We start from the raw sequence: 26,716 nt of genomic DNA on the forward strand, positions 1-26,716 counted from the left end.
AAAATTTGATCCCCTTCTCCGGCATAAACCATGAGAATCTACGAGAACTAAAAAAGATAACCTAAATCAAAGCAGGTTCCAAAGAGACAGACAAGGTAGACGCTTATGTGCTACACAGACATTTAAAGGTATGTAAAGTAAACACTAAGCCCATCTATCAATATAACTTCACTGTAAAATGTGAAATTATCAATTATTTTCTTTCAGTTCACAAAGGTGAGGTCAGGAAATTCAAAGCAATCAGAAATTCTGCTAAAAGCGTAGCCATTGCTACTCCCCCCATCCCCTTTCCATTTTTCATGTGTAAAGTAAAAGGTTGCTGATCACTGACCCAGAGATTGTGCCATCTGTCTGACTAGCAGTTGCTCTTAGCCCCACAGCACACCAGGGGCTGCAAGGAGGGCCAGAAGGAATTGGCAGAACAACAACACACCTCCAGCATCATGAACACAGCTACAACCAGTGCTCATTCCACACAGGTTTTGAAAGCAGCTTAAAAGAGATACATGGCTCTGGGGGACAACTGCCACTCAGAGGTGTGAGCCAGTACCTAACAGGGCATTATAAGGAGTTCAAACAAACCACCATCCAGTATATTACAGGCATAGCTGCAGAGCAGCAGCGTACCAAGCACAGGCATGGGGTAAGACTAGGTTACTCATTAATTCTTTTGAAAGGGGTACCAGACCACAACTCTTAACACAAGCAACAACCATGTTATAAGAGGGAGTCCAGCATGAGCCAGCTGAAGAGCAAAACAATAAAATGGAGGAATATTTTTCCTAGCCAGACCAGTGTCTGGTCTCTTCATCAGGCAGAAAGCATCAGGCATTCTGCAAAGACAGAAGCAGTCTTCTGTCCTAGTCAGTATTTTTTGAGGGTGATGTTTGGAAGGTAAACTTCACGCACTATGTAAGCCTCAGGTCTGTGAAGGTCACTGCTGGACTTGACAACTCTAGCTACTGCTGATCTGACTTTAAATTACTAAGCCCTTTTCTTTCTTGCACACAGAAACACATGCAATTGGTGGCAGACAAGGGAAATATACTTTCAGGGCATCTACAGTTTCTTTAGAAATTTCCTCACACATTGTAATTATTGCAGCTACAGAAACTTACCATTTTCATCTATGAACACATGCATTGCATCCACAGATAGCTCATCTTGCACAGACGCCTCAGGTCCACTTATTACTTGCAAGACAGAACTGTCTTGCTGAGAAGTTACCCGGTAGATTATCTGCCTTTGCCTGTTGCCCTGGTAACTTGACACAAAAATGTTTCAAAACTACTATGAGGAACTTTTTTCTTGTTCTCAATAAAACAAAAAGAAAGAGAGGTTAATTAAAAGTTTATGTCATTTCTAGTTAGTGAAACAAAACAGCTTACATCATATCTTTGAAGTACAAAATTGTAAAGTAAACTGGCCTTACAGTGCTGCAAATTTGGCAGACTCTGGTAGCACCGGACTAGTACTAGCACGATCTTGGCTTTGTACATCTGATCTTTCCTGTTTAGGAAGTTGCTCACAGTGCTTTTCTGTTCCCACCACTTCTTCTTTTCTCTCCATCGTCTGGCTATCTGGAAAACAGGGCAGTGAAGTGGAGCCGCTTTCCGCAGATGACTGTCAAGAGTTTTGTTCATTAACTACTGAATAGGAGCATCTAAAAGAGAAAAGCTAAAACACTGCAGCAGTTACTAATTTTATGGAAAACATTAAAATTACTTCAAACAATACAATTACAGAAATCTGGATGAGGAGGTACTCTTACTTGAGCAGGCTGCATGAATGGGTTGTTTCAAGAACAGGCTGTGTGAAGCAAAGGACAAATGAGAGAGAATTTCTGCTTTGCTTCTCCTATTGTTTCAGAGAGAAGCCATGAGTCCCTAACCTAGAATGGTAAGAGGCTCCTTCCCTGGGGGCTGTAATTTGTTCCAAATCTGTGTGTACTTGCAGCAGAAAAGCAGATGCACTAGGAAAGCAGCACCATCAAAGGAAACAAAGCTCTTGGACGGGGAAAGCAGTCGCTGCCTAATTCATCCTTCCCATTTGCCACACACCTGCTGCAGGACAAGGGACAAACTGACTAAACAATTCCACAGTAGACTTTCCTATGCTTGGAAAACACAGAACTATAGATCTTAAAATATACATAATAGACTTGTCCAGTTTCTACTCTTTTGAATAACAATTATATTTATATTACCTCTCTACACATGTATATCATTTACTTACATATGTGTACAATTTTCACATGACAGTCTCTTTCAGTTAACATTCATGTCATATAGTGAAATATTCTGCAACTGTGCTTTGATTGTAAACTCAAAAAATTATCTGTTAGGATTTAAAGTGAAATCCAGACAGTGACTTCATCACTGCCACCATGCAGTTGCAATTAAATGCTTTAAATTAAAAAAAAAGAAAAAAAGAAAAAAAGAAAAAAAAGGTGTTTGTTGTGATTGTTGGAAATACTGCAGCAAATCCTGGAGCTTCTTACACTAAACAAGGAGTATTGAAAAGTACTTACCCAGACTTCTTGCAATACCTGCTGTTTAAGCACCTTAGAAATGTAATCATCAAGAAAAAAACCACAGGAATTGCCCCCACATTCTACATTTCCTGCCAATACAATTAACATCCTAAGTCACAGGAGTCACCAGTCAAGAAACAATGGTGTCAGAGCTAAGATAGTCTAACTATAAAAGATTCAAAGCTTGCAGAGAGATGTAATAACTTCTGTTAGGCCAACTGATATGATTGGAATAAGCAGACAAGCTTTTGAAAACGTAGACCTTTCAGATCATCTGTTTTGTTCTCCTCCAGCCATAACAGCTGATCTAATAACACATCACTTCTACAAATATATCTACCTCCAGGAGTTAAGACATCTCTACACCAGTTTCAATTCACAGGACACACCCCTTTAATGTCCTAAAGCCTCAGACACCTGCACATAACCACTTTTCACTGCAGACACTGCACACTTAAGTTTTGGTGGAGGGGGGAACCCAGAGGCATAAGAATAACTTTAATTGTATCACCCCATCTTGTCCCAGCAGGTCTCAGCCCCTAAAGTGAAGCATAACAAACAGCACGAGGACTGAAGAATTTCACTGGGGCCCCAGACACACACCAGCCCATTTAACAGAAGCAAAAGGGAATGGGCAGTAAAGACTCTTGCTTGAAATTCCAGGATCTCACTACAGCACTGACAATGTTACCAGCCTCCTGCTCTCTTTCTGTAGCACTCAGAGACCAAGGGCTCTTACTTCTTGTGCAATAAGACTAAGTTTGACTTAGGTAAATCTTTTGTATTCGTGCATGGGGATAAAATTAAATAGGTCTTCCCGACACACTTCCTTCTCTTTAGGAAAAAAAAAGGGGGGGGAAGCGGGGGAGTGGAGAAGACAACACTCATTTCCTTTCCTAATTAAATATTTAAACTCCATCTTAAGCAGAAACTGTGCCTTATTTAACTGTGGCATTGCTGAAGCACACCCTTTAGAACATATCTGTATCTAAGGGAGGTGACAAAGCTATAGACCCCTAACTGAAATCACCTTCCTAAATGCTTATTCTGTTCAAGTTGTAAGAACAGATGATAGAGATCAGAAATTGTGAGATAAATAATCTAATTGGTCCCATGCTGTCCAAAACTGGCTGTAAGGCTGGAACAATTAAGAAATATTTTTTATATTTTATTATCTAGTGGTTTTAGAAAATGCCTTATTCCCTTCCATTCCAAACCACAATTCTTTCAGACTTCTTTTCCCTGCAGTGGCAGAGTCATAATAATAAAAACATAAACAGTTTTGTTTCTTACAGGCTTTATATGCCAATCAGACAACACCATAGTAATGAGCACTTCCAGCACTGCAAAGTTGGGCTATGATGGGTTTGTGACTTGTTTTCATTATTATTACTTATTTTCTTCAGAGTGACTTACACCTTCAGTACTTAAACGGAGATAGAGGTGTCTAGACTAGGAGTGTTCTGCCATGGTATGTAATTGGCTTTATGTCATCAAATGCTCCTTGCATGGAAACTGCTTGCAAAGCTCAAGTTACTAGGAAAAACCCTCTCAAGAGTAAGAGCAACACAGTAGTGTACCTGCACCTTCCCTGTGGCCTCCCACCAGCACCATGTACCCTGAGCCGCTGCTCCACACATCTCTAGTGTACACATGGCTTGGCTCGCAGAAGCCCTAAGCCCAGACCCAGGCTTTGCAAGTAACTTCACAATTTATCTGGAAATTATACACTATATGACTCAAACATGTGAGGCGTAGCTATCAAGATTCACGGCAAAGTCAGGCTTGGGGAAGGGTGGTTCGGAAGAGTTCTGTACAAACCACCAAGTTTCAGTCTGTACAACATATTCATATCTCAGTTGAGCATAAGATATATCCCTTAATTATCCTGGTGAAATCCTTACCAAGGTAAATATATCACATATGTCCCATATACAAATAAGACACTTCCTGCAAACATTTTTAAGTTCTATCTGCACTAAAGAGTTGTAAAAGCATAGCAACAGTACTAAAGAATAAAGCACACCAACGCTGACAAATAAGCTCCTAATTTAAATGCAGTTATACTATTAAAAGTTTCCTCTGCCATGTAACTTTTCCATTTGCGGAACAGATTTTAGGCACCTCAAATCATCTTTGTAGACAAGCCTTTGGTCCACACTGGGTAGATGTGAAAATAATTTTAAAGAAGAAATGGAGCAGCTTTTGTACATATAGTAAATATCAGACACTAAGAATTGGTTATCTCAACATTAAAGTTGCCTTATTGTTAGGTAATTAGAATGCAATTTTATTGCTCTGTAACTTTTCTCAATAATATTTTTACTATTTTGAGACTCTCCAGAGTCTCCCAGATGTCTTTCCCTGTCTTTTACTTCCATATCCCTAGCCCAATCTCTGTAACTCATTCCTGTAAGTTAAAATGTCATTATTGTCATAATTTCAAATGCCATCTGGTTTGAAATCTGGTCAAGCAGAACTAAGCTAATTAAACCTGAGTTTCTCCTGGAAATTAATTGCTCTGTTGCAGAATCTGCCTCTTTCCATAACACTTTGCTCCAAAATAAAAAGTTTTACTTGCAAATTTATTTCTTGCCCATTCAGCCACAGAGATAACTAATTTCATATCACTCTATACTCTTGTTAGTACCTGGCACAAAACAAAAGCTTATGAGTTATGAACTGTCCTATTCGTATCTCTGGAGAACATATTTTAAGGATCTGACAGAGCATTTTAATTGACATTCCTTGCTTTTTCTTCACTGACTGCATTAACAGAAACATGTAATTTATGTACACTATTGTTGACCCAAATTTGCCTATTATGCCACAAATACATTAAAACAAAAATCGGGCATCAAAACTGGCCACTCACCAACCACAAGCACCCAAGGATCCTGATACAATCCAGGTACAAAAGTTCAATCTGGGCACTGAAGCAGCACAAGGAAGTGTCCATGAATTAGGATTACCACATTACTCCTGAAGTGATACTGTACCACTTACAGGACAGGGAGACTTAAGCACAGAAATTACTTGCTCAAACCCATCTCCTAGGCCAGCAACAGTGCTGGGAATAACATCAAGGTTTTGGAGGTCTCAAGTAAAAAGCCTAATCACTAGCGATTATGTCAGAATACAGACCTCTGAAATAACCTCATAGTTCCTTTACAGGCATCAGCCTTGTCATCAAACATGCCACCACCTCTTCAATTTAAAGACTGAAATTTTAAATTTCAATTCATCCAAGGATTTATTTGGGCTGCTGACTCAATGCACAAGATCCTTCTCCTCCATGATTGTTTGCCAGGCGATCGCCCTCTTTCTCACATGCAGGGAGAAAAAAAGTCGAGGGGTTTAAAAATATCCACAAGACTGAGTATGTTTTAGCTTTTTATAGGAGAAGGGTAATTGCTTTGGATCCAGAAGAACTCACTCGAGGTTGTGGTTTGTGCACTGCCCAGAATGATGAGTACCTTGTCTAAAAAGAGCCTGCAAAACATCTAATTCAAGCCATGCAGTCCTGGTTTAGGTTCTCAAACGCCAGTCCCCACCACTCCCATGGCAGGCTTTACTCCCTGGGTGATAACATTGCCTGTCCTTGACTACAAGCCAGTTGTGCCAGAGGGCACACACATGAGTTTTTGCCCTGCAGAAGTCTGATGCATACCTGCTCTTAACTCAGCTCCAGATAGGTCAGGGGGACCCAAAGCAGCCAATAAACTCAGCTTTCCTTATGCTGCTCAAAGACTGAAGAAAATTTGCAGTTGCCCTTCAAGAGACTTTCATTACGTGGGTGGTGCAAGTTTGATTCGAAACCAAAAGGACACTGGGCTGAAAGTCATTTTTAGCAACAATGTCAGTGGTACTTTCTCACAATCTAGAAGAGGTGGGGTGGCAACAGAACAGCTCTTAAGATAGCTTTTTTAAAGTCCTGTATTTTAACACATAAATCTGGCATCCATGGTAGAGTAAAGCAAGGCTTTAATTTTCTCATACTGTGTTTTACTGAGGTGTCTGCTGGCAAAGGCTTACGTCTTCATTCTGTTTCCACAGAACTCGCAGGTTCTGTCAGGAAGCACCAGTAACAAAGACTGATCCATGACATTCACTCACTTGCAAGACTGTTCTGATGAGCACATTTCCCTGCCTTCTCCAAATTAAGCAAAAAATTAGCTTTCTTACACCCAGCTCTGACTATCCAGCTTTCCAGGAACCCGTGAAGTTTCTCACATAGCCTAATAAACATCTTTGTGAGGTGTGTTTCATGCTCATTTGGGCTAGGTATCTATTATTACTTTTGCCAATTAGACGGTTTGCAAGGTTAGAAGAACAAAAAACCAAACACAACCAACCTCCTCCCTCAAAACAACTGGTGCATCGCTTGACTTGCTCTGTATTCCATACACATACACATTTGATTTTTTTTTGAACAACCACTTTAATGTGGGAATAATGTTTACTCAGATCTGTTCTAAGATGCTATTTTGTTAAAGCATATTTGTAATTGCAAGGCTGTAAACAAATTAGAGGTTTTCTCATTCCTAGAATCCAGTCTTACTTTGGGGAAGCTGCCAGTAATGACAGTGATTTATTTTAGCAAACAGTACATTCTGACTAGGCTACAAAACAAAGCCTACTTGCTCTTAAAAATAACTGCCTTTGAACTACCTCTCCCTAGCTTAAAGAGTTCAGATTGAATCTCCTTTTTCCCACAGAGCCAGTCCAAGGTGAAGGAGACACCTGGCAGTGACAGGAACCACAGCCACTAACCCTGCTTCCACAGGGCACACCTCTCCTTCCCTAGAGTGACACTTGCTGGGCCCACACTAGCAACAAGCAGGGCCACTTCGTTTCTTTGTCACTGTGGAATCACACATTGCTTACCTTTATGCAAGCAGTCTTCTCCATATCTGAGGGCACTTGTCTGAAAGCTCTTTATAGATTTTTTTTTTTTTAATTTAAACTTACCTTGGAAATTTTTATCATTTCTCTTTTCCAGCTAAATAATATCACACAAAAGCTAAATTGTGGTGCAAATACTCCTTTTGATGGTTGAGGAGTAGGAAAGACTGCAATCTGCTTGATGTGACCCCTCGCTTTGTTGTGTGATGCTGTGCTGGGAGGTGACCATGTAGCAAATCCCCTGAACTCCGGGTACGAGGGGGCTTCTCTGGCTCAACAAGGCATCAGCTGCAAAGGTGCCAGAGAAAAGCAGGACTTGCTCAGCACAAGTCTTGGGAAACCAAGGAGTATGGACTAGAACCAGACAAGCAGGCTGATAAACTTGACAGAGCAGAAACTGCTCTGCAGAACAAACTGAGAAGGCAGGAGAGATGGGTAAGATAAACGAGAAGAGAGGCATCAGGCCTAGGAGGAGCAATATTTGACTGGGGAACAGGAAGAAGGGTAAGTTCAGAAGAAGCGAATGCAAGCTGTGGGGAGGCAACAGCTTCAGGAGGGCTCACAAGAGTGGGAAAGGCTAGAACAGCAACAGTGTGGACTGCTAGGAAGAACAGAGGGAAAGACAAGGTGAGAAGCAGTATTAAGAGGAAGCTAAATGCACAGATCATACAGGAGGGATGTAGATTGGCTAAACAGAGAAGGGATGAACGGGGAAGAGAAGGCACAGAATTAGAAATGTAAAGCAGGAGTTAAAGAAGTCACAAGTGAAAGATGGAATGAGATATGACTGGAGTGTAATTGACAGGGCAAGATAACAGAAAGCAAGTTAGGAAAAGCAGAGTGAAAGGAAAACAGAATCTACAGGTAGACAACACATTGAGAAAATAAAACTACTTGATTTTTTTTTAAAAAAAATTAAATCTTGGATTTCACATTTGCTTTTAAAAAAAAGCTGAGAAACTTTGAAATTAGCTGTGCATTTTTCACATAATAGAAGGTTCTTGCAGGAACGAGCTAGGGGGAGCTGAGACTCCTTAGAGCTTGCATATGGACAGGGATACCATTGAAAACAAAGGAGGACCAAGTTGTTCTATTGAGCACCATTAAATTCCTTTCATACAAAATAGGTATTGAGATTGCATTCTCTTAGGTTGTTCTAGAACAGCTTATTATAGAATCTAAGGTAAACCAAACATTTTGGGAGAAAAGGAAGATACAGGTCCTCTTATTTTACTTTGGCCCAGGTCTTCTAAGCCGACCACTCTGATCACTTGGCAAGTACCCCAAGACTGCACCTGACTTCACTTCACTGTACCTCTCATCCTCACAAAACAGTCCTGCTAGTTTTGGCTATAGAGGTACTAAAACCACTATGAACAACATTCTTCCTAACAGAAAGGGTCACAGAGTTAGGTGTCAATAATGAGTGCTGCTTAAAACCAGATATTCCTATTCAAGAGCTATAAATTGGATTACATATACGTTTTAAAATTAGCTGATAGATATTTTTTGTATTTTTGTTTTGAATAAAAGCCCTTACTCAAATAGGAAGTCACCATTTTTAATTAAAATACTAGGGGCTTTCACTGAAAACAACCACCAAACTTTCCTCCTTAAAAGCAAAATTCTTTAGTTTTAAGCAACTAAAAAATCAAAACTCTTATCTATTGAGAACAAATATATGACTTTTCATTTTTAAAAAAAATACTAACCAAAACACAACTGCGCAGGAAGTTTAGGAATGTGTGTGCACAGGCATGGGTTAACTAAAATTGAACCATCAACAGTGACAATTCCAGCTTTCTAGATACTTACAGGTACACACAGGCAACTCTTCAACAAGCACCTGGTAAGCTGGGCAAGGGCAGGTGTAATGGTTTAGCTATACACATTTTTCTAAGATATTTCTGCTATTCCAACAATCCAGGCCTGCCACATGCAGGCTATTCTAGTACAGAATACTGGATACATAGGTTAACATCAGGTTTTCCAAAGGAAGGTGTTTAATAAAATAGAAATATTCAAAGAACAGCAGCTGACACTTCCACTAAATGACCTTGTCCCACCACACCCAGCCCTTCCCTGGCTCTATTAGAAAAACCAGTTCTCTGGGAATTTGCCCTTCTGCAGATCTCAGGCTTAGCTGCTATAAATAATGTAACTAGTCACAACTTCTTTTCCAAAGGAGTTGTAAACCATGTGTCATACCTCCAACAAGCCCATTTTCCTTTGTCGTCTCCATTTTCACAATGGATTGATTAGATGCCTTCATCTTTGAGGTATTAATGGATTCCAGGAGGGAGACAAATTCTAGAAAGTTAGACTCATTGGGCACCTGTCCTTCTTTAGCTTCTAGATCCGATTTAGAAGTTGGTAAGGTCTTTTCTTTGTCAGATACCTCCATGAAATTCTTACTTAAAAGCACATCTGTCCCACTGTCTACGCTTAGCACCCGCATGTGCCTCTTTTCATGAGCAGTTCTACAGGACTGTGGGTCTAGGTTCTGCAGGTCTTCCTTAGAAGTTAAATCCACAGTCTGGACGTTTTCAGAAGCATTCTCCTGATTTGGATCTGAACAAGTGTTAGTTTCTAAAGGAGTATTTGCTGGGTTGCTGAGCTCCTTTACTGCATCACCTGATTCATAGCCAGAGCACTGGTTGGATGACAGCTCTGCCTTTAACATGTCTGGAGTTCTTTCACCTTCACTAATTTCTGGGCAAGCCTTACCTTTACTGTCATCAGACAAGTCAAAAGTGATAACGGGGATTCTGAGCTGTTCATGAGTCTGCTGACTAGGCCAACCTGATGTAACTATACCAGACTCAAGGGTTGAGCTCATTCTCTCAGTTCCCAGAGCCTTTAGTTGGACAGAACCCGCTAGGTCACTGAGCGTGGTGTTTGGTGTAGTACTCATTGTGATGACAATTTTAATGGGCTCATGTAGCTGGTCTCCAGGAAGAGAATTGTCCACAACTGCAACAGCAGTCTCACTGTCTGAACAGTCAAGGTCCTCATAAGTACTACCAGCATTGCAAGAACTTTCCATGTACTCAGGCTCTTTGGTTGCAATGGCATTGCACTGTGGGCAGTTACTGCTAAAGCCCGTCTGCGGTGATCCATCTGGAAATTTCTCTCTTTTGCAGCTTTTAGGATTACTCAAATGGTCCGAAATAACTGAATTTTCACTGTCCCATGGCTCTGAAGAAACTCCAGTCTTTAAAATATCACCTTGTGATGAAGAAATATTGGAGAAGTTCTTAGCTACATCTCTGTCCACAAGAATATCTTGGGACCAATGCTGTCCATATGGCTGTGTGTTCCCTCCTTTTTCATTTATTCCATTACCAGAAAGTGTTTCCATAGCAGCTGGTTTTGTCACTATTGCTGATGTGGTGGCACCTGAAGCACAGGCTGTAGAAACAGGTAATATATCTGCTTTGATACGGGGTGAGGTAGATGAAACTGGTGGTGCAGCCTGGTCTTCTAACACCATAACACCTAATGAAATAATCACATGGGAGTTAAGTCTCACAAATATGAACACTGTGCATTACTGAAGTATGAATTTTAGCAAGTAAAATGTGATTCAGAGCAGAACAAAGGAAGCACAGACGACATAGCTGACTAAAATACTTCCTAAGCATGGATCTTTTTTGTTAGTTATATGAGAAATACTATAAAAGCAACCTGGAATCCTTCCACATCAAGACAACTGTAGCAGCAAGTCTATTTAATTTAAATAATCAAAATAGTTCAAGAGATACCTAATATCAAAACTAAAATGTTTTACAGAATTATCGCCACTTAGGGAAAGATGAAAGAAAGAACAAGCCAATGCAGTACAAGTTTGTTACACCACTTTGTGTAATTCTTAAATGGTGCCATAGGATATGAGAATCAACAAAAAGGAGATAAACTGAAATGTACTGAGACATTTACAGCACTGGAATTGTAGGCAAAGCAAGGAGTGCTGGAGTACACATTATCAATCTGCAGGTCAACAATCGCAACAAGAGTCTACAGTCAGAAGATGTTTAAGGGGCTTAAGATGCAATCTAAGCATTGGCTTCCTGGTTAATGCTTTTAAGGGGCACAGAGCCTCCCAAGAATGTAGAGTACGAATGGGGAGCGCTGCTTGCATCCTCACCAACAGGCTGCATTCCAAACAGCTTAGCTGTCAGATGAGAAAACTTAGTCTGTTTGAATTCCCTTGAAATTTTGTTCTTGAGACCTTTTCTATTCAGCTCATGACATGAGGCACAAGTACCTGCTATGCGGTCCTCTGTGCCATTTTTTTTTTTGTGGCAAACAATGATTAAGCAAAGATTTAAAGAGATTTATAAAGCCTTTAAGATACCTCTGAGATCTTCAATTGTCTCCCGTGTTGACAGCTCCTGAAAATAAAAATGAAGACACAGAAATAGCACAGGCATTTATTAAATTCCGTTGGAAGAAAATACCTATCAATGCAATAGCTATCTAATTAAACATTAATTACAGCATTGGTAAGTTGTTTAACGTCACTGAAATTTGGACATGTACCTTGTACAAAATGCAGGGGGTGGGTGAGGGAGATGGTTATAGAACAGTCATGCTCCAAATTACCTCATTGCAATTGTGTGTGGTGTTTGGGAAGGAAAAAAAAAATCTGTTTTCTTTTTAAAAAGAACATCTTGCAGTGTTTAACCCAGTTGTGGGGTTTTTTTTAATCATTATGAACAAAATGTGTTTAAATGTTCCACTTTTCCAGCATTATGCATTTCCAAAGTACAAAACTTAAAAGTTTGGACTCCAATACTTGGTAAAAATTTCTCAGTGGAAAACTAGAGGACAAAGCCATTAAGTTATCATAGACTCATTTAGATTTGAAGGATACTTTGGAGGTCCCCACCATACACACACACTCAAAGCAGGTACAATTAGAGCATCTTGCTCAGGGACATCTCTAGCAGAGCTTTGAATATCTCCAAAGACGGAGATTTCACAGCCTCTTCAGACAACCTCTTCCAGTATTTGACCACCCTCTTGGGGAGGGTGGAGTGGGGAAACACCAAAAAAAAAACCAAAATAAAACAAAAAAAAAACAACCACACAGAAGAACTTTAAATCTAATTGCTCTAATTGTAGTTTTCCATGGCTGCAAGTTACAAGCACTGTTTTTGTCTCTTATCCTACCAAGGGGCATCTTCAAGAAGAGCATGCTTAATTTTCTCTATAGTTTTCCATAGGAACCATAGAATGTTTTGGGTTAGAAGGGACCTTAAAGATCACCTAGTTCCAACCCCCCTGTCATGGGCAGGGACACCTCCTGTAGCGAGAGAAGCGGCTGGAGTCAAGACCACACCCAATATGAGTTGCAGAATCTTGCTCGTTTATTGCATCTACTTGACCACTTTTATACACTGTGTTACAGTCCACGTGTAAGGTGCCTATTGGTCTGTGTCCAGTATTCACGCACTAATTGGTTATCAGTTACTACAGGCTAGGTGCCTACTGGTCTATGTCCACTATTCACTTGCTAATTGGCTAGCAGTTGCTAAGCTTGCTCTGTTGTTGTTCCTGCCTTGTGGTTAGCTGTGCTGCTTACTACATTACCCACTTCGCCTTGCTACAAGCCAACCTCCTCTAAATGTCAAGGTTGTTCCGGGGTTGAGGCGCTGCCACAATGTCAAGCCTTAAAGAGCCAGCGCCCTGATGCCCTTTCCTTCTTAACCAATCCTCTACAACCTCCCACCAGACCAGGCTGCCCAAGGTCCCATCCAGCCTGGCCTTGAACACCTCCACGGATGGGGCAGCCACAGCTTCCCTGTGCAACCTGTTCCAACCTAGAAAGCTAGAGACAGCATTAAGCTCTTCTAGTCTTACAAAACATTTTAGCTTTGCAAAGGCTAAAACACCCCACCTGCCTGTCTTCACACATCATGTACCTCATTCCTTAACCCCCTTGGGGGCCTCTGCTGAATTCTCATCAGCAGGTCAATGTCAGTGGGAACTCACTAGGGAGGTCAAAACTAAACACAATACTCCAAGCAGCTTAATTCAACAGCCTAAGTGCATAAGTAGAAAAAAAATTATTGGGAAAAATTAATGTGGCATTCTTCTGGCTGACAGGCACCAAAGCCAAGAGGAAATAAGTATTATCTCCTAAAATTTCATGGTGGCATCTTGGCAGCAAGAATGGGAGACTAGGTCTGACAAGACTCAACCTACATATTTGAAAGTGGGAGACTTGGACAAGATCCAAAGAAATAGGTTGGCAGAATGGACAAATACCAGAATTCTGGGGACTAGGACAGAAACAAAATAAAATATTTTCAAGGTAAAAATATTTTACCTCATAAAAGAAAACTACTAATGTCTGTGAATCATACAGATGCTACAAAAAGGTAAAAACATTCCAGGAAACAGTTCTGTTTCAAATCAGGATTTGAATAGTTTGCAGTAAATAGGGACATGGGGTGGGGTTGGAGAGATATGAAGACAGAATGAAGTATCAAATAGCTACTTATTCAGAGATCACTAACCATCCTCTGCACTGACTGATGAAGGAGTCCTGTAGAAAAAATAGCACGGGATCACACAATTAAAGATTGTATCATGGTATACATGGGGAGTAGCTTAAGATTACACAGACAGTGTGCATTTGTTTCTTAATTTTTGGATACTTAACTCTTCAGCCTTCTCATTGGTGTTTCCTATTTTTTATTAAATAACATCTACACACATTCCCTTCATTAATTCATATACTATTGATTTAGAAAGTGTGGCCAATGGCATGGAATACACATACATGTATTTTTAACCTCATGTAGACATTTTCTAGATTTAAATGGTTTTTATGCTTTGTTTAAATACTCAAGAGATGTGTTCAGTTCATTTTATAAACATAAGCCTAATTATACAAAACCAAATTATTAATGCTCCAGGAGCAGATCCCTTCTGAGGCAATGACAGTAACCCCTCCCTTCTCTCAAAGTACTCATGAGTACTAGCTGCTCTTGGAAACACTTAAAAGGCCATTTGGGACCTACAGAGCATACAGACCTCTCCTAAGATGTCCAAAATTATGTATATCAGCTTTTGGACAAGGCTGACAGGCAGCAAGGGATACTTAGCAGATCCACAGAACAACCCTTCCTTCTCAGGACAGGCCTTACAATTCAAGTGATCAGTACCTGGCAGTGCAAAACTCTGTGTGGTAAGCTGTGGACCGCATGAAGTGAAGGCAGTACTATAGAAAATCACATACTAACCATTACTCCAGGTGAGTTCCGCGAGTGTAAAGCCTCTACCCTTGAACTGTCATGAATTGTTTGGGTAGAGTCATTTTGGTTGGTCTCACCAATGGCATCATTATCCTCAGTGTTATTGCTGAAAAGGAAAGAAATGGAAGATAAAGCAATGCTTCTTACCACAAAGGTTTACAGTGAGTTTTGGGAACAAGTTGAGGAATAACAACAGAACAGATGAAGTAGCACAGCACAACAAAGTGACAGTATGTATTTTCAGACAAGGCTTACTAATGAGAACTAACACATGTTCTCTTTCTTGGGTGTAATACTACAAAAATTGAGTTGGAAAAAATAAAAAATCAACCCTACAGTGAAATGTCAAAAAGTGTGGGTTTGGGCTTTTTTCTTTGTGAGGCTGCTTTTTTCCTCAGAGCACTTATTTTTAAAACACTACAACTGTATATAAACAAAAGCAATAAGCAGATTTTAAAGTGCCATTCCTCATGCAACTGTAAGGAGTTTACTTACAGTCAACAGGTGGGTTTGCTATGCAGGACTATGGTGCAAACTCACCTAGTTCTTCAGAATGTACCAGCAATTTGCAATGAAAACCTTACCTACAATTTGAGGGCTGAACTGTGTTTCCTTTTGGGACCTCTGTATCCTTACACTCCCTTCCATTTTTTCTTGCGATCTTTTGTTGAATTACTTCACCTTTATCAAACATAAGGTGCAGACGGTAACTGATCACCTTTATTACTGTGAAGAAAACTGTCACCGAGCTGCAGTACACAAAAACTGTGACTGAATTCGCTGGAAAAGCCTACAGAAAGAAATAATAAAGACATAATCATAACAGTTTATCTTGAGAAGATGCTGCTAAAAATTTTAAGTAATTTCCATACTCTTTGTACCTCTGCTGAGTGTTGTAACAAGATGCACAAGAAGTCCATCTTCAAACAGTATGTTTGAGTTCTGCACACAACAAAGGTCTAAGCATGTTCTCAAATTTCAAACCATTTTACAAGATTTATTATTCTTTTCATTAGCTGTGATTAATATTGATTTATTAACAAAATCAGTAAAATTTCACAGTCAACAAACATTGTAGAACCTCTTAGGATAATGCAGCTGCAGCCCTTCCTAAGCTATTAACTTATAAAAATACAGTAAAACACCATAGTTCGGTCTCCTTTTTCTAACAATTCACAACATGCTTCCACATATCTTTACCGCTGAAGAATTTTAAATAATTAATCAAAACTAGTCAAAACAAATGAATAAAATGTATTTGGAGAGGCAGTCTCTTTGGATTCTTTTTCTAAGGTTTGTAATAGTTAATTTGCAGCTGCCTCTGATCTGTTTTCTGATCTGTGATAAGCACCATATTTCTTCATCATTAAAATTAATTAAAATTCAAATATAGCCTGTAAAGTTCTTTCGCAGACATGACATACTAACAATATTTTCATATGTAAACACTACTTAACAGTAAAGGGCAAGTCATAGCAATGGACACTTGTCATTACAATGGAAGGGCCAAAGCCTTTATCAGGATAGTCATGGAACACCTTTATGTATTGTTGTCACACAGTTGCAGTCTCTCATTGATTTTAACCTATTCTCAGGTATTTAAACAAAGCATCACTATATCCCTGCACAATTTGTAGCAGAGAATAGACAAAGGAAGATTTCAAATGCTCGTGACTTGCTAAAAGCCTACTGAAGTTAGTTTTTAAGAGCAGTTTTTACTTTGAGACCTAAATCTATCATTTTAAGCATCAGCTTTTCAGGTCAAGGAGCATCTGGATGTAGAAGATCAGAAGTCTTTTCAGATTCATAAATAAACCACATTGACCACATAGGTTAAGAAGGGAAAGGAATGCTTACTTCATCTCTAAAACAAGTCACTGCATTTATCTTGATGTTGAAATGAATACATTGAATCATTTCTGTGTTATTCCAAGCCTGCTGCTACTTTTGACTTAGTGAGACTACACACCTTCAAGACGTACACATGAAAATGTTCAGGCAAATCCTTTCTTATGACTATTCTGACTCTTATACAAAGAAACTACTGCACAAAAGCGGAGACGTATTGGTAGCATGTAGGTACTACTAATAATCCCTAATGAGAAAGACATTAATCTCTACAAGTTGAGGCTTAGTCTGTTAAAAGTACAGTTAAAAGTACTTCATGTTACTTTGTATATACCAAAACTAAGCATGCCCTTCAGTTAGTTAGTGAATCTGGGCCAGAAAGAGGATACCTTTGCAAGGCCATACTCTCAGAGTATAAGGTTTGTGTTTTATAATTAATGTATTCGCAAAATACTCATTTAACATTGGTTGGTTTCACAAAGAATGATAGCCAAGTATCTGTGATAATTTGTTTAAAAACAGAGATTCACTTTCAACTATACACTAGAAAAAACAGGCCAGTAGCTCATCATTAAGTAACAGCTCAGAATGTGCCACTAGAAAGGAAATGCTCTATAGGTGATGTTCATAAACCTTAATAAATATCACATGAATAATGTCAAAAGGACACAACAAAAACAGACTTCCAACAATGCAGTCTATGGATACATAGATAGGAATGGTTGGACTTGATGATCCGGTGGGTCTCTTCCAACCTGGTTATTCTATGATTCTATGATTCTATGATAAAGCACCCTACAAGAGAGAATCAGAGGAAGCTCCTAGATTTATAAGTGAAAAGGGGGACCAGTTATAGCAAACACTGAATGCTGCACAACCTCATCCCTGCCTTGTGACCAGAACTACTGGAGATGTGCCCTGGGCTTGCCTGTGGTCTCCCTGCCCATCTGACAAAGACATACAGCACTTCCCCACATATGTGCCATGCATGGTCCCAGCCCCAGGCCTGCCTATGCATAATAAAGCCAGTGCATCCTTAATATTCTGGACCTTGGAGCAAGCTAAGTAGTACAAGGTGGCAGCTTACTCCCTGTCCCCGTAAGGAATTTGGGGAAAGATGAAGCTGAGAATTAAAAGGCCTCGATTTTCTGAATCAGGCTTCTTGGATAAGGGTCCAAGTGTCATATGACTGCAGCTAGTGCTCCCAGGTACAGAGAGGTGAAAGCTATCAAATCTGCTTGACCCAAGGAGGACTTAACTTATTGAAGAATTATACGATAGGTTCACTTTTGATGCGTAGTTAAAATTAGCCAGGCTTCTTACAGAAACAAGGTTTTATAATCACACCATGTGTCTGCATTCATCATCCCTTTTCCTTCCCCTCTGCTGAATAACTTTTTAATTCCTTGACTACTTTCAACTAAATTTGAGAGAATGCATCCTGCTGGGACAAGGTCACAGCAGCACACCTCCTGCGTTAATGACAGGAACCCACACAGCTCTCTGGCCTTTTGAATGCTGCCTCAGTGAGAGGAAAAGCCTCAATTGAGCTGACAGCTTATTAGAAGCTACAGAAAAACCCATCCACAAATACAAATTCATTAGAAAGCAGGCTTCATGAATCCCACCGTTTCTGTGGAAGCTGTAACTCTCGCTTCCTTTGCTCTTGCCCAATTAAGAACTCTACCATAATGTACTTTTTTGTTTCCTAGTAACTTCTGTTGTTATACCCCACACCAGAACAGCATGGGGTCACAGGCTGGCCCGTTCCAAATGTTGCCTGAGTTACTACTGCAAACACAGCAAAGCTGACCAGCCCACGCAGGGAGGGCCTTTGCTTTGGGCTTCTGCCCATGCAGAGATTGCTCTTAGAGGAATGGTCAAATTCTTCTCAATGTCTACTAGTGTTATTTTAGTGGCAAAAAGGCAGAGGTGACTAAGGTAGATAATATGATACAAAAGTACATAACCTTTGAACAAAACACCACACCTCGTAAATCAGACTGAATGATTACTCTTCACTAGACCTAGATGTATCCCAGTTGATCCTTGAGCACCTGAGGCATGTAGAGCAAGACGGTGCTGTACCTGAGTCTCATTGTCTTGGTGTGCTACATAACCCAATGAGGGAACTACCACATAAATGTGCAGTCGGCCATCAGCCTTGCAGAGGTATGGGTGGGAGATACAATATTGGAGTCAAAGATAAATATTTTTATGTTCAGTTATGTGAATTAATAATTAAGATATGTCCATCACACAGTATAAAACATGGGAAAACAGATAGCAAATAAAATTCCAGGGGTGTACACTCAGATGCAAGTGTGCATTCTATCACGCAACAAATACAATAAGTACATTGTAGCTTATATCTCTTTTGTGATGGTATATGTATCTTTACTTTTACAGAGAGATACAGTGGGGCAAAGTGTGGCCAAATGGGACTGCAAGCAGTTGACACACTGCAAATTTTATTACAGTTTACTTCTGACTAATTTATGTGCCCACACCCTTATACTGCCATGTTGTACTTCTATCACAGCACAATTTGAAGAGCCAATATGTAAGAAGTAACAACCCTGTAAGTTCAAGGGCTTCCTGTCCAACACAAGGCAGAAGAAACACTCAGCCATTCTTGGGTCTCACTGAAATGTGGATGCTCATTCTCTTATGGCTTTTAAAATAAGCTGTAGTACAAGCACTCCAATGCTGCATCTCCATGTCATTGGTGTTTCACTGGAGTTGAACCCTGCCCAGTGATTTTGTATGAGAACTACCACTATTTTCACACACGTAGAATCATAGAATCATAGAATAACCAGGTTGGAAGAGACCCACCAGATCAGAGTCCAACCATTCCTATCAAACACTAAACCATGCCCCTCAGCACCTCGTCCCCCCACCCCTTAAACACCTCCAGGGAAGGTGAACCAACCACCTCCCTGGGCAGCCTCTGCCAGTGCCCAATCACCCTTTCTGTGAAAATTTTTTTCCTAATGTCCAGCCTAAATCTCCCCTGGCACAGCTTTAGGCCATTCCCTCTTGTCCTGTCCCCTGTCACTTGGGAGAAGAGGCCATCACCCTCCTCTCCACAACCTCCTTTCAGGTAGTTATAAGCAATGAGGTCTCCCCTCAGCCTCCTCTTCTCCAGGCTAAACAACCCCAGCTCTCTCAGCCGTTCCTCATAAGGCCTGTTCTCCAGCCCCTTCACCAGCTTCGTTGCTTTTCTCTGGACTCTCTCCACGGCCTCAACATCATTCTTGTGGTGAGGGGCCCAGAACTGAACACAGGATTCAAGGAGTGGTCTCACCAGTGCCGAGTACAGAGGCAGAATAACCTCCCTGGACCTGCTGGTCACGCCGTTTCTGATACAAGCTGGGATTATTTGGCCAAATAAGATAATTTTAGTTCTTTATCTATTATGAGAACTGACATGGCAAAGTTGGAGACATCTCATTACAATCTTGAAAGTTGATTTTAACAGCAATGATGCTCCAAATAATATCTAATATACATCTTTAATTGTATACTTACTACCACAAAGGATAAAGGAGAAAGAAGAAGAAGAATTGGAAACACAAGTCTGCATTTTCAGAGGTAGGGAAACTAACAGTGGACGCGTTAGTATCAAAGCAAGCTATGCTGACAAAGCTAAAGGGTGAAATTCTCAATCCGCACAACAGAAACAACTTGATACTATAAGCTTCCCAACACTACTGTCAGCACATCTCTGCTGAGCCAGTGTGAAAAAATCTAAAAACAGCTGGATGAGGTTTGCCATTTCATTGAAATCAAACTGTTTCAGATAGACTTTCTGACTCTGACAAAAAATGTGATTAAGACTATCCCAAGCAAACAAAGATTTTCAAAATTAGTGGTGTGATTCATTTTGACTTTGCCGTTTCCAGAAATGTCAGTGACTGTTTTGGCTGAATCCAAAACTATTCATGTTAAGCGTGTAACATAAATATCATCTCAAACATTACTGAATATAATATTATAAATAAAATTATCCAAACAAAATCTTCAGTTAAAAAGCAGGTTCTGGTTTCTAAGTGGCAAGATTACGTGTCCTGCACAAAGTTTACAAAGTTCAAACACTGAAAAGCAAGAAAACAAATACTTGAGGACATCATTACACTCAAGCAACCAGCATAATAAATGCATTATTCTTATCAAGTATAAAGAATTCCCACAGCAATATATTATCTCAAGAACACAAGTCCTGCATTTAACCAGATGATTCATCAGAAAGTCAGACAGTCTGCAGGAAAAGCAAGTCCATCTAGACAGGGAAAGATGAAGCCTGAGAGATAAGTTAGGTTTTCTCCCCTTCCCTTTAAATAATGTCCTTTTATCACATTAACTCTGATCCATGGTCTTTGTATGCAGTGTTCTTTTGTACAACTATCCATGTTTTCTTCCATGCTACTAGTTCAAAAGTTTCCCACAAGGAAATACACCTTCTTTCAGACACATACTTACATCCACTGGAAAAAGGTTAACCTTTACTTAGTTTTTTTTTTCGTTTGAATCACACATACCACTTTGACAATCAACCCTACATTGCAGGACTCCTGCTGCTCTGTGTAAGAAATAGACCCTATCAGTCAGAAGAAAGTGTATTGTTATCTTGGTTCATTAAGTCCGTGAGCTATGCTTACAGGAATTCACTGCAATACATGCCACAAAATACAGTATACCCACTGTTTTTTAAAAATACAACATTTGCTTTTCACTGGGATTGCAGAGGGATTCCTGAATGCTCTTTGCTCCTGAAAATCAGGCTAATATCTCACTGTGTAGGATGAAGAGACCTATTTAGAAGTAACAACGACAAAAAAATATCATATGGGACTTCTTTAAAAATTTAGTTGAGTCACTGTGAGAACCAAAGGGATAGAAATTGTTTCCAGTGGAATCAATACGAAGCTACAATCACTGAAGAACACACCAATGAGCAAATGCAAAGATCCAGCAAACTATACTTTTAAGTTTTTCTCACAAAGTAGGTATATGCACAAAAATAGAGAAAAAGTTTCAGGTTCTCAAGGAAAACTATCTAAAGTCTGGCAAACCTATTCTAGTTATTAAAATTATTTATGTGCCAGGTTTAAACTCCAGTGCAAAGGAAGCGGCATGTCACAAAAAGCCATGTGACTCACCAGTGACATATTAATGCCTCAGAGAGACATATTAATTATGTGATAGTTGGATTTTTCCATCTATTTACCCTTCTCAGCAGGTATAGCTAGAACAGAATTGGAAATTAAAAAAGAAAAGAAAGGTCTAGAAAAGTAGGCTTTTTTGAACAAACGTCCCCAGGGCCATCTGGTATTTGCAGAGGCCAACTCTGCACCCCTTCCCAAGCTGCATCCCAACATCTCCAGCAGGAATAGGAGGTCCAGCTTGTGAGAATTAATTGATAGGTTTTACTTCAGCTGGTTTGTATGATTAATTATCTTGTAATATAAATCTGTCTTGTATCAAGAAATAATATGCAGACAATCTCCAGATGTGGATAAATAACCTGAAAGGATAAACACTCTCTTAGCCTTACAAGAATTTATCAATATGCTTAATTGTCTTGTAAGATGCAGTTGCCTTAGGTCAGGAGATAATCTGAAGGAAGCCTCCAGACATGGTTGGATAACCTAAAGAATAAACATTCTTTGGGGACTTACATGGTTCTTTGTCTAAAACTCGTATATATCCCTACTGCTGTTGTAAGATGGGATGCCTTTTATAGAAGGGCATCCAATTCAGCGCTGAATTGTAAAATAAAAAAAAAATTATTGCCTTCGCTTGGAAGACTTTGTTCTTTTCAACATTTTACCAGTGAATCAGTGTTTCTCACAAGCTCCAGACTCAGGCGCCCGACGCACCCAACCCCTAACCCTTTAGGCACAAAACCTTCACGTAAAACCCAACACAGCTGTCTTTTTCACCCCCTCCAGAGGTCACTTCATCTCCCACCGCCTCCAGGCTGGGATGCGCTGCATCCCACGCCCCCTCCCCCCCGCGCCGCGGGTCTCACCAGGTGCAGGGCCATGGGCAGCATCAGCAGGAACAGCCACAGATAGAGGTGGCAGCTGTTGGTGAAGGCTCCCTGCTCCGGGTCGTGGTACCAACCCCCGGTCAGCGCCGCCCACACGCCCTGACCCACCAGCCGCGCCGCCGGCGACACCATGGCCACCCCCCGCCCCCGCCGCCACCGCCGCCGCCCCTCAGCCGCCCGCCGCCGCCGCCATGCCGGGCGCCCGCGGATTCTCCCATGATGCCCCGCGACGCCGAGCATCCCGACCGCCCCACCCCGGGCACCGCGTCCTGCCCGGCCGTGCGGGGCGATGCGGGGGGGGAGGGGTGGGGGAAAGCTCTGCCCCCGCCGCCGAGCGAGCGGCAGCGCGACGGAAAGCGCCGGGCGGAGAGGGGCCGGGCCGAGCCGAGCCGAACCGCGGCGCGGAGGCGTCCGTCACCGCGGCGGCGTCCGTCACCGCGGCGTCGCGCCTCGGGCGGCCGCCAGGTTGATTCGCAGGTACGAAGAATGAGCTGCAAAGGGCTGCTCCCCTCGTCGGGCACACCTCCCCTCCGCCTCGATATTCGTTTTGCCTGATGCATCGCGAGTTTCTGAGCTTTGAGCTCTGCCCAGCCTTGGTGCTGACCTTTAAGTGTTGTTTTGAGCTGTATTTTGGGCAGGCAGGTGGGGGAAATCCATGAAAAAAAAACATTCGGTTTCATTCAAGAGCGAGTTTAGGGTAAAACATAGCCTGCCCTGCACAAAAAACTTCATAGAGTCACAGAATCCTAGAATAGTTAGGGTTGGAAGGGACCTTAAAGATCATCTAGTTCCAGCCCCCTGCCATGGGCAGGGACACCTCCCACCAGCCCAGGCTGCCCAAAGCCCCATCCAACATGGCCTTGAACACCTTCAGGGATGGTGCATCCACAGTTTCCCTGGGCAACATGTGCTAGTGCCTCACCACTCTCATAGTGAAGAAATTCCTCCTTATGTCTAGTCTAAATTTGCCTCTCCAGTTTATACCCATTGCCCCTAGTCCTATCACTACAAGCCTTTGTAAACTCTCCCTCCCCAGCTTTCTAGTAGGCCCCCTTCAGGTACTGGAAGGTCACTATAAGATCCTCTTGGAGACTTCTCCAGGCTGAACAATCCCAACTCTCATTGAGGTCGAATCATTAAGGTTGGAAAAGGCCTGCATGATCACCCAGTCCAACCACCAGCCCAGCATCACTGTGCCTTCTAAACCACGTCATGAAGCACCACATCTACGTGTTTTTGAACACCAAGAAGCTTGCACATTTCTTGACCATCTTTACCCTACTTGCCTTGTTCCAAACTGTGGCTACAGTTTCACGGACAAAAACACTGCTCCAGTGTGGTTTGTATGGATTTTTTAGACAATGGTAAGAGACCAATATCACTATTAAGCAACTGCATTTATGAGCTAATGCACCACATCTCAGCTCACTTCCTAATGTTGCAGGCAATGTGGCCACGCTGGATGTTTGTGTTGACTGGATGGATGATACAGCAGTCTGAACAAGCCACTAGGAGCAGATTAGGAATGACACTGCTGCCTTCAGCAGCGTCAGCACCTTGAGACAACTGTGGATCTATAGCCACAGAGCTTGAATATCTGCTTGGTGTGCCCTTGGGAAGTACTGAAATCTCTTGATCTGTATGAAGGAGGCATAGTCCCAGCAACGCCTCATCTGCTAATCCTGTGTATCCATCTTGCCTAGATGGTAAAATCCTACCCCTGTTGAGTAGAAATTTATTTTTACCCTTTGCAGATTGTTTTCGAAGATGGCAAAGCTTGTTAACACAAACATAATGATTGAATTAAGTGCAATAGTCAGCTACTAATAATATTTTTGATGTGTGCTAAATAAAAATTCTAATTTTTCAGGAGCTGCTGAAATTGTTTTCCATATGCATATCTGCAAATAAGAACATTTACATGCAAATCTCAAAAATAGGAAGATGATTAAACAAAGGTAGAAATGGAAAGCTACTTCAAAACCTCCTCTCTTCTGTTTTTTGAGACCTACTCAGGTAGGTCATTATTTGGAAGCCCTCGGGAAGTGAAGGCTTCATCGGAGTTGATACAACATTGGGTCTTATTAAAGTGACTTGTCTGCTCATCACTGAAATCTTTCAACTCTTTTGCATCTTTGGATAACGTCAACACTAAACATTTTTTGGTATAATTTTTTGGTATAACACTTTCTGGTACTCGAAGGAATGAAGGGTTCCTGTAAGGTCCAGCTCAGGATATGTATACCACACACAACATACATGCCCAGGACTATATCTACGGTTGCATGAGTGCCAAAGGTAAAAAATGTGACCGCTTCTCTTTCGAGAGATGCTGATGACAGACTGAGCTGAAAGCATTGCCTCCTGTATACTGCTCTTCTCAGCGGTAACTCCACCAGGTGGTGCCATCAGAAAAGTCACAGGCACTTTGTAGTGTTCTCCACAAAATTATTTCCATTATTAGGACTCCTAGGAACAACTATTTACCAAGACACTAGAGTGCTAGGTGCTGCAGAAACACTGAACCAAGAATAACCCGCATGTAGCAACTGCCAGTGGATAATGGTACTTCAGAGGGCAAATTTTGGAATAATAGCTACAAATAAATATTTAAATGCCTCAGTGTACTGCAACAAATACCTTGTCTGACCGAAAACATTCCACACTTAATTAGTTCCTGCAGATTCTTTTAGATAACAGATGAAGTTCAAGGTGGAATTTGTGTGGTAGAATGCTTGTATTACAACATACTTTATGGCTCTTATAATAAGGCAAATATGCAGATAAGGAAAAGGCTTGTAATTGTCTCTCTGAATGGCTGCAAGGCATTCTCTTGTATTAAAGAAATGGGAAAAGACTCAACAGACATGCTGGTTCTGCGTTCTTCCTTTTTGGTTAACGTGGTTCAGCAAGTCATTTTCTGCATAATTTGATTTTTGCCTTCTGTGTTTACAACAATAACACAGTTTAGACAGTGGGATAAACAAGAATTTATGACTTTCGGATACTGCTAATTGCTGTCTTTGTGTTGGAACATCACTCTTGCAACAGTCAGTTGCAAATTCTGTGTTCACGGAGGCACGTACAGCGCACTGGTTGTGGGTTTCTGTAGGAGAAGCGGAGAGGCATTCATCATGCCTGCGATGTGCGGTTTGACACCTTTCCTCTATCCCCCTCAGCGCTCCTGCCGGCAGCGGCTGCATCCAGAGCCACAAGCGATGCGGTTTTCCACCTATAACCCAGGAAAACCCTTCTCCAGAAACAGCACGTGCCCAGCGTTTGCCATTTCGAGGCACCGAGCTAACGAAGGCGGGCAGGGCAGGGAGCCCGGCCGAGGAATTCACGAACCGAGGGAGCTTGGTTTCTTGAGAAACTCTTTTATGTTTTCACTCCGGTCAAACCTCAAGGCCGCACAACGACGGAGAGGGAAGGCACGAACCCTCGACCTGCCCCGCAGGCCGGGTCCGGGGCTTGAGGGCGGCCCTGCCGGCCGGACCGGGAACCTGCCGGCCTGTGCGCGTGGGAGGGAGGGACGACGACCGGAGGGACCCACCTGCCCACACGCCCGCTCCTCCCGCCGCCCCCCACGTGACCGGAGCGCGCGCGCGGGGAACCGTCACTCCCGCCCCGCGCCTCCCCGCGCGCGCCGTTGCGTTGGCCCCGCCCACTGCCGCTCGGCGGCGCCGGCGACGAGGCCGTTGCAAGGGCCCCCGCCCCTCCGCAAACCCCGCCCCCTTATCTCCGTCCGCGGATCCCGCTCGGCGGCGTCGGCGACCGCGCCGGACAGGCCCCGCCCCCTGTCCAAGCTCCTCCCCCTCGCCCCGCGCGCCTCCCGATCGGTTGCGTTGGCGACCGGGCCCCGCCGGCCCCGCCCCCTTCATCGAGCCACGCCCCCTTCGCCAAACCCCGCCTACTTCTCCCCGCCCCTCCGCTCGGCCGCGTCTACAACCAGGCTATGCAGGCCCCTCCCCTTCGCCGGGCCCCGCCCCCTTACCGAGCCCCGCCCCTCGCGCTCGGCGGCGTTGGCGGCCGGGCCCCGCAGGCCACGCCCCCACAGGACAAGCCCCGCCCCCAAACCTGCCCGCTCTCGCCCCGCCCCTCCCGCTC

The 26,716-nt window shown here is 42.2% G+C and overlaps 1 protein-coding gene across 1 annotated transcript in view; it reads right to left on the reverse strand.

Moving 5' to 3' along the window:
* The window catches only part of PCNX2 (pecanex 2), a 155,230-nt gene extending 132,456 nt beyond the window's left edge, over nt 1-22,774 (reverse strand). The window contains exons 1-7 of the mRNA XM_069852327.1: nt 22,589-22,774; nt 15,288-15,493; nt 14,692-14,809; nt 11,796-11,832; nt 9,647-10,936; nt 1,433-1,580; nt 1,119-1,264 (exon numbers count right to left, since the gene is read on the reverse strand). Coding sequence (XP_069708428.1) covers nt 1,119-1,264; nt 1,433-1,580; nt 9,647-10,936; nt 11,796-11,832; nt 14,692-14,809; nt 15,288-15,493; nt 22,589-22,741 — 2,098 coding nt within the window. The 5' untranslated portion in view covers nt 22,742-22,774. The remainder of the gene's footprint in view (nt 1-1,118; nt 1,265-1,432; nt 1,581-9,646; nt 10,937-11,795; nt 11,833-14,691; nt 14,810-15,287; nt 15,494-22,588) is intronic.
* Nucleotides 22,775-26,716: the final 3,942 nt, after the last annotated feature.

This window comes from Phaenicophaeus curvirostris, chromosome 2, assembly GCF_032191515.1.
Source record: "Phaenicophaeus curvirostris isolate KB17595 chromosome 2, BPBGC_Pcur_1.0, whole genome shotgun sequence".
Classification (NCBI taxonomy): Eukaryota; Metazoa; Chordata; class Aves; order Cuculiformes; family Cuculidae; genus Phaenicophaeus; species Phaenicophaeus curvirostris.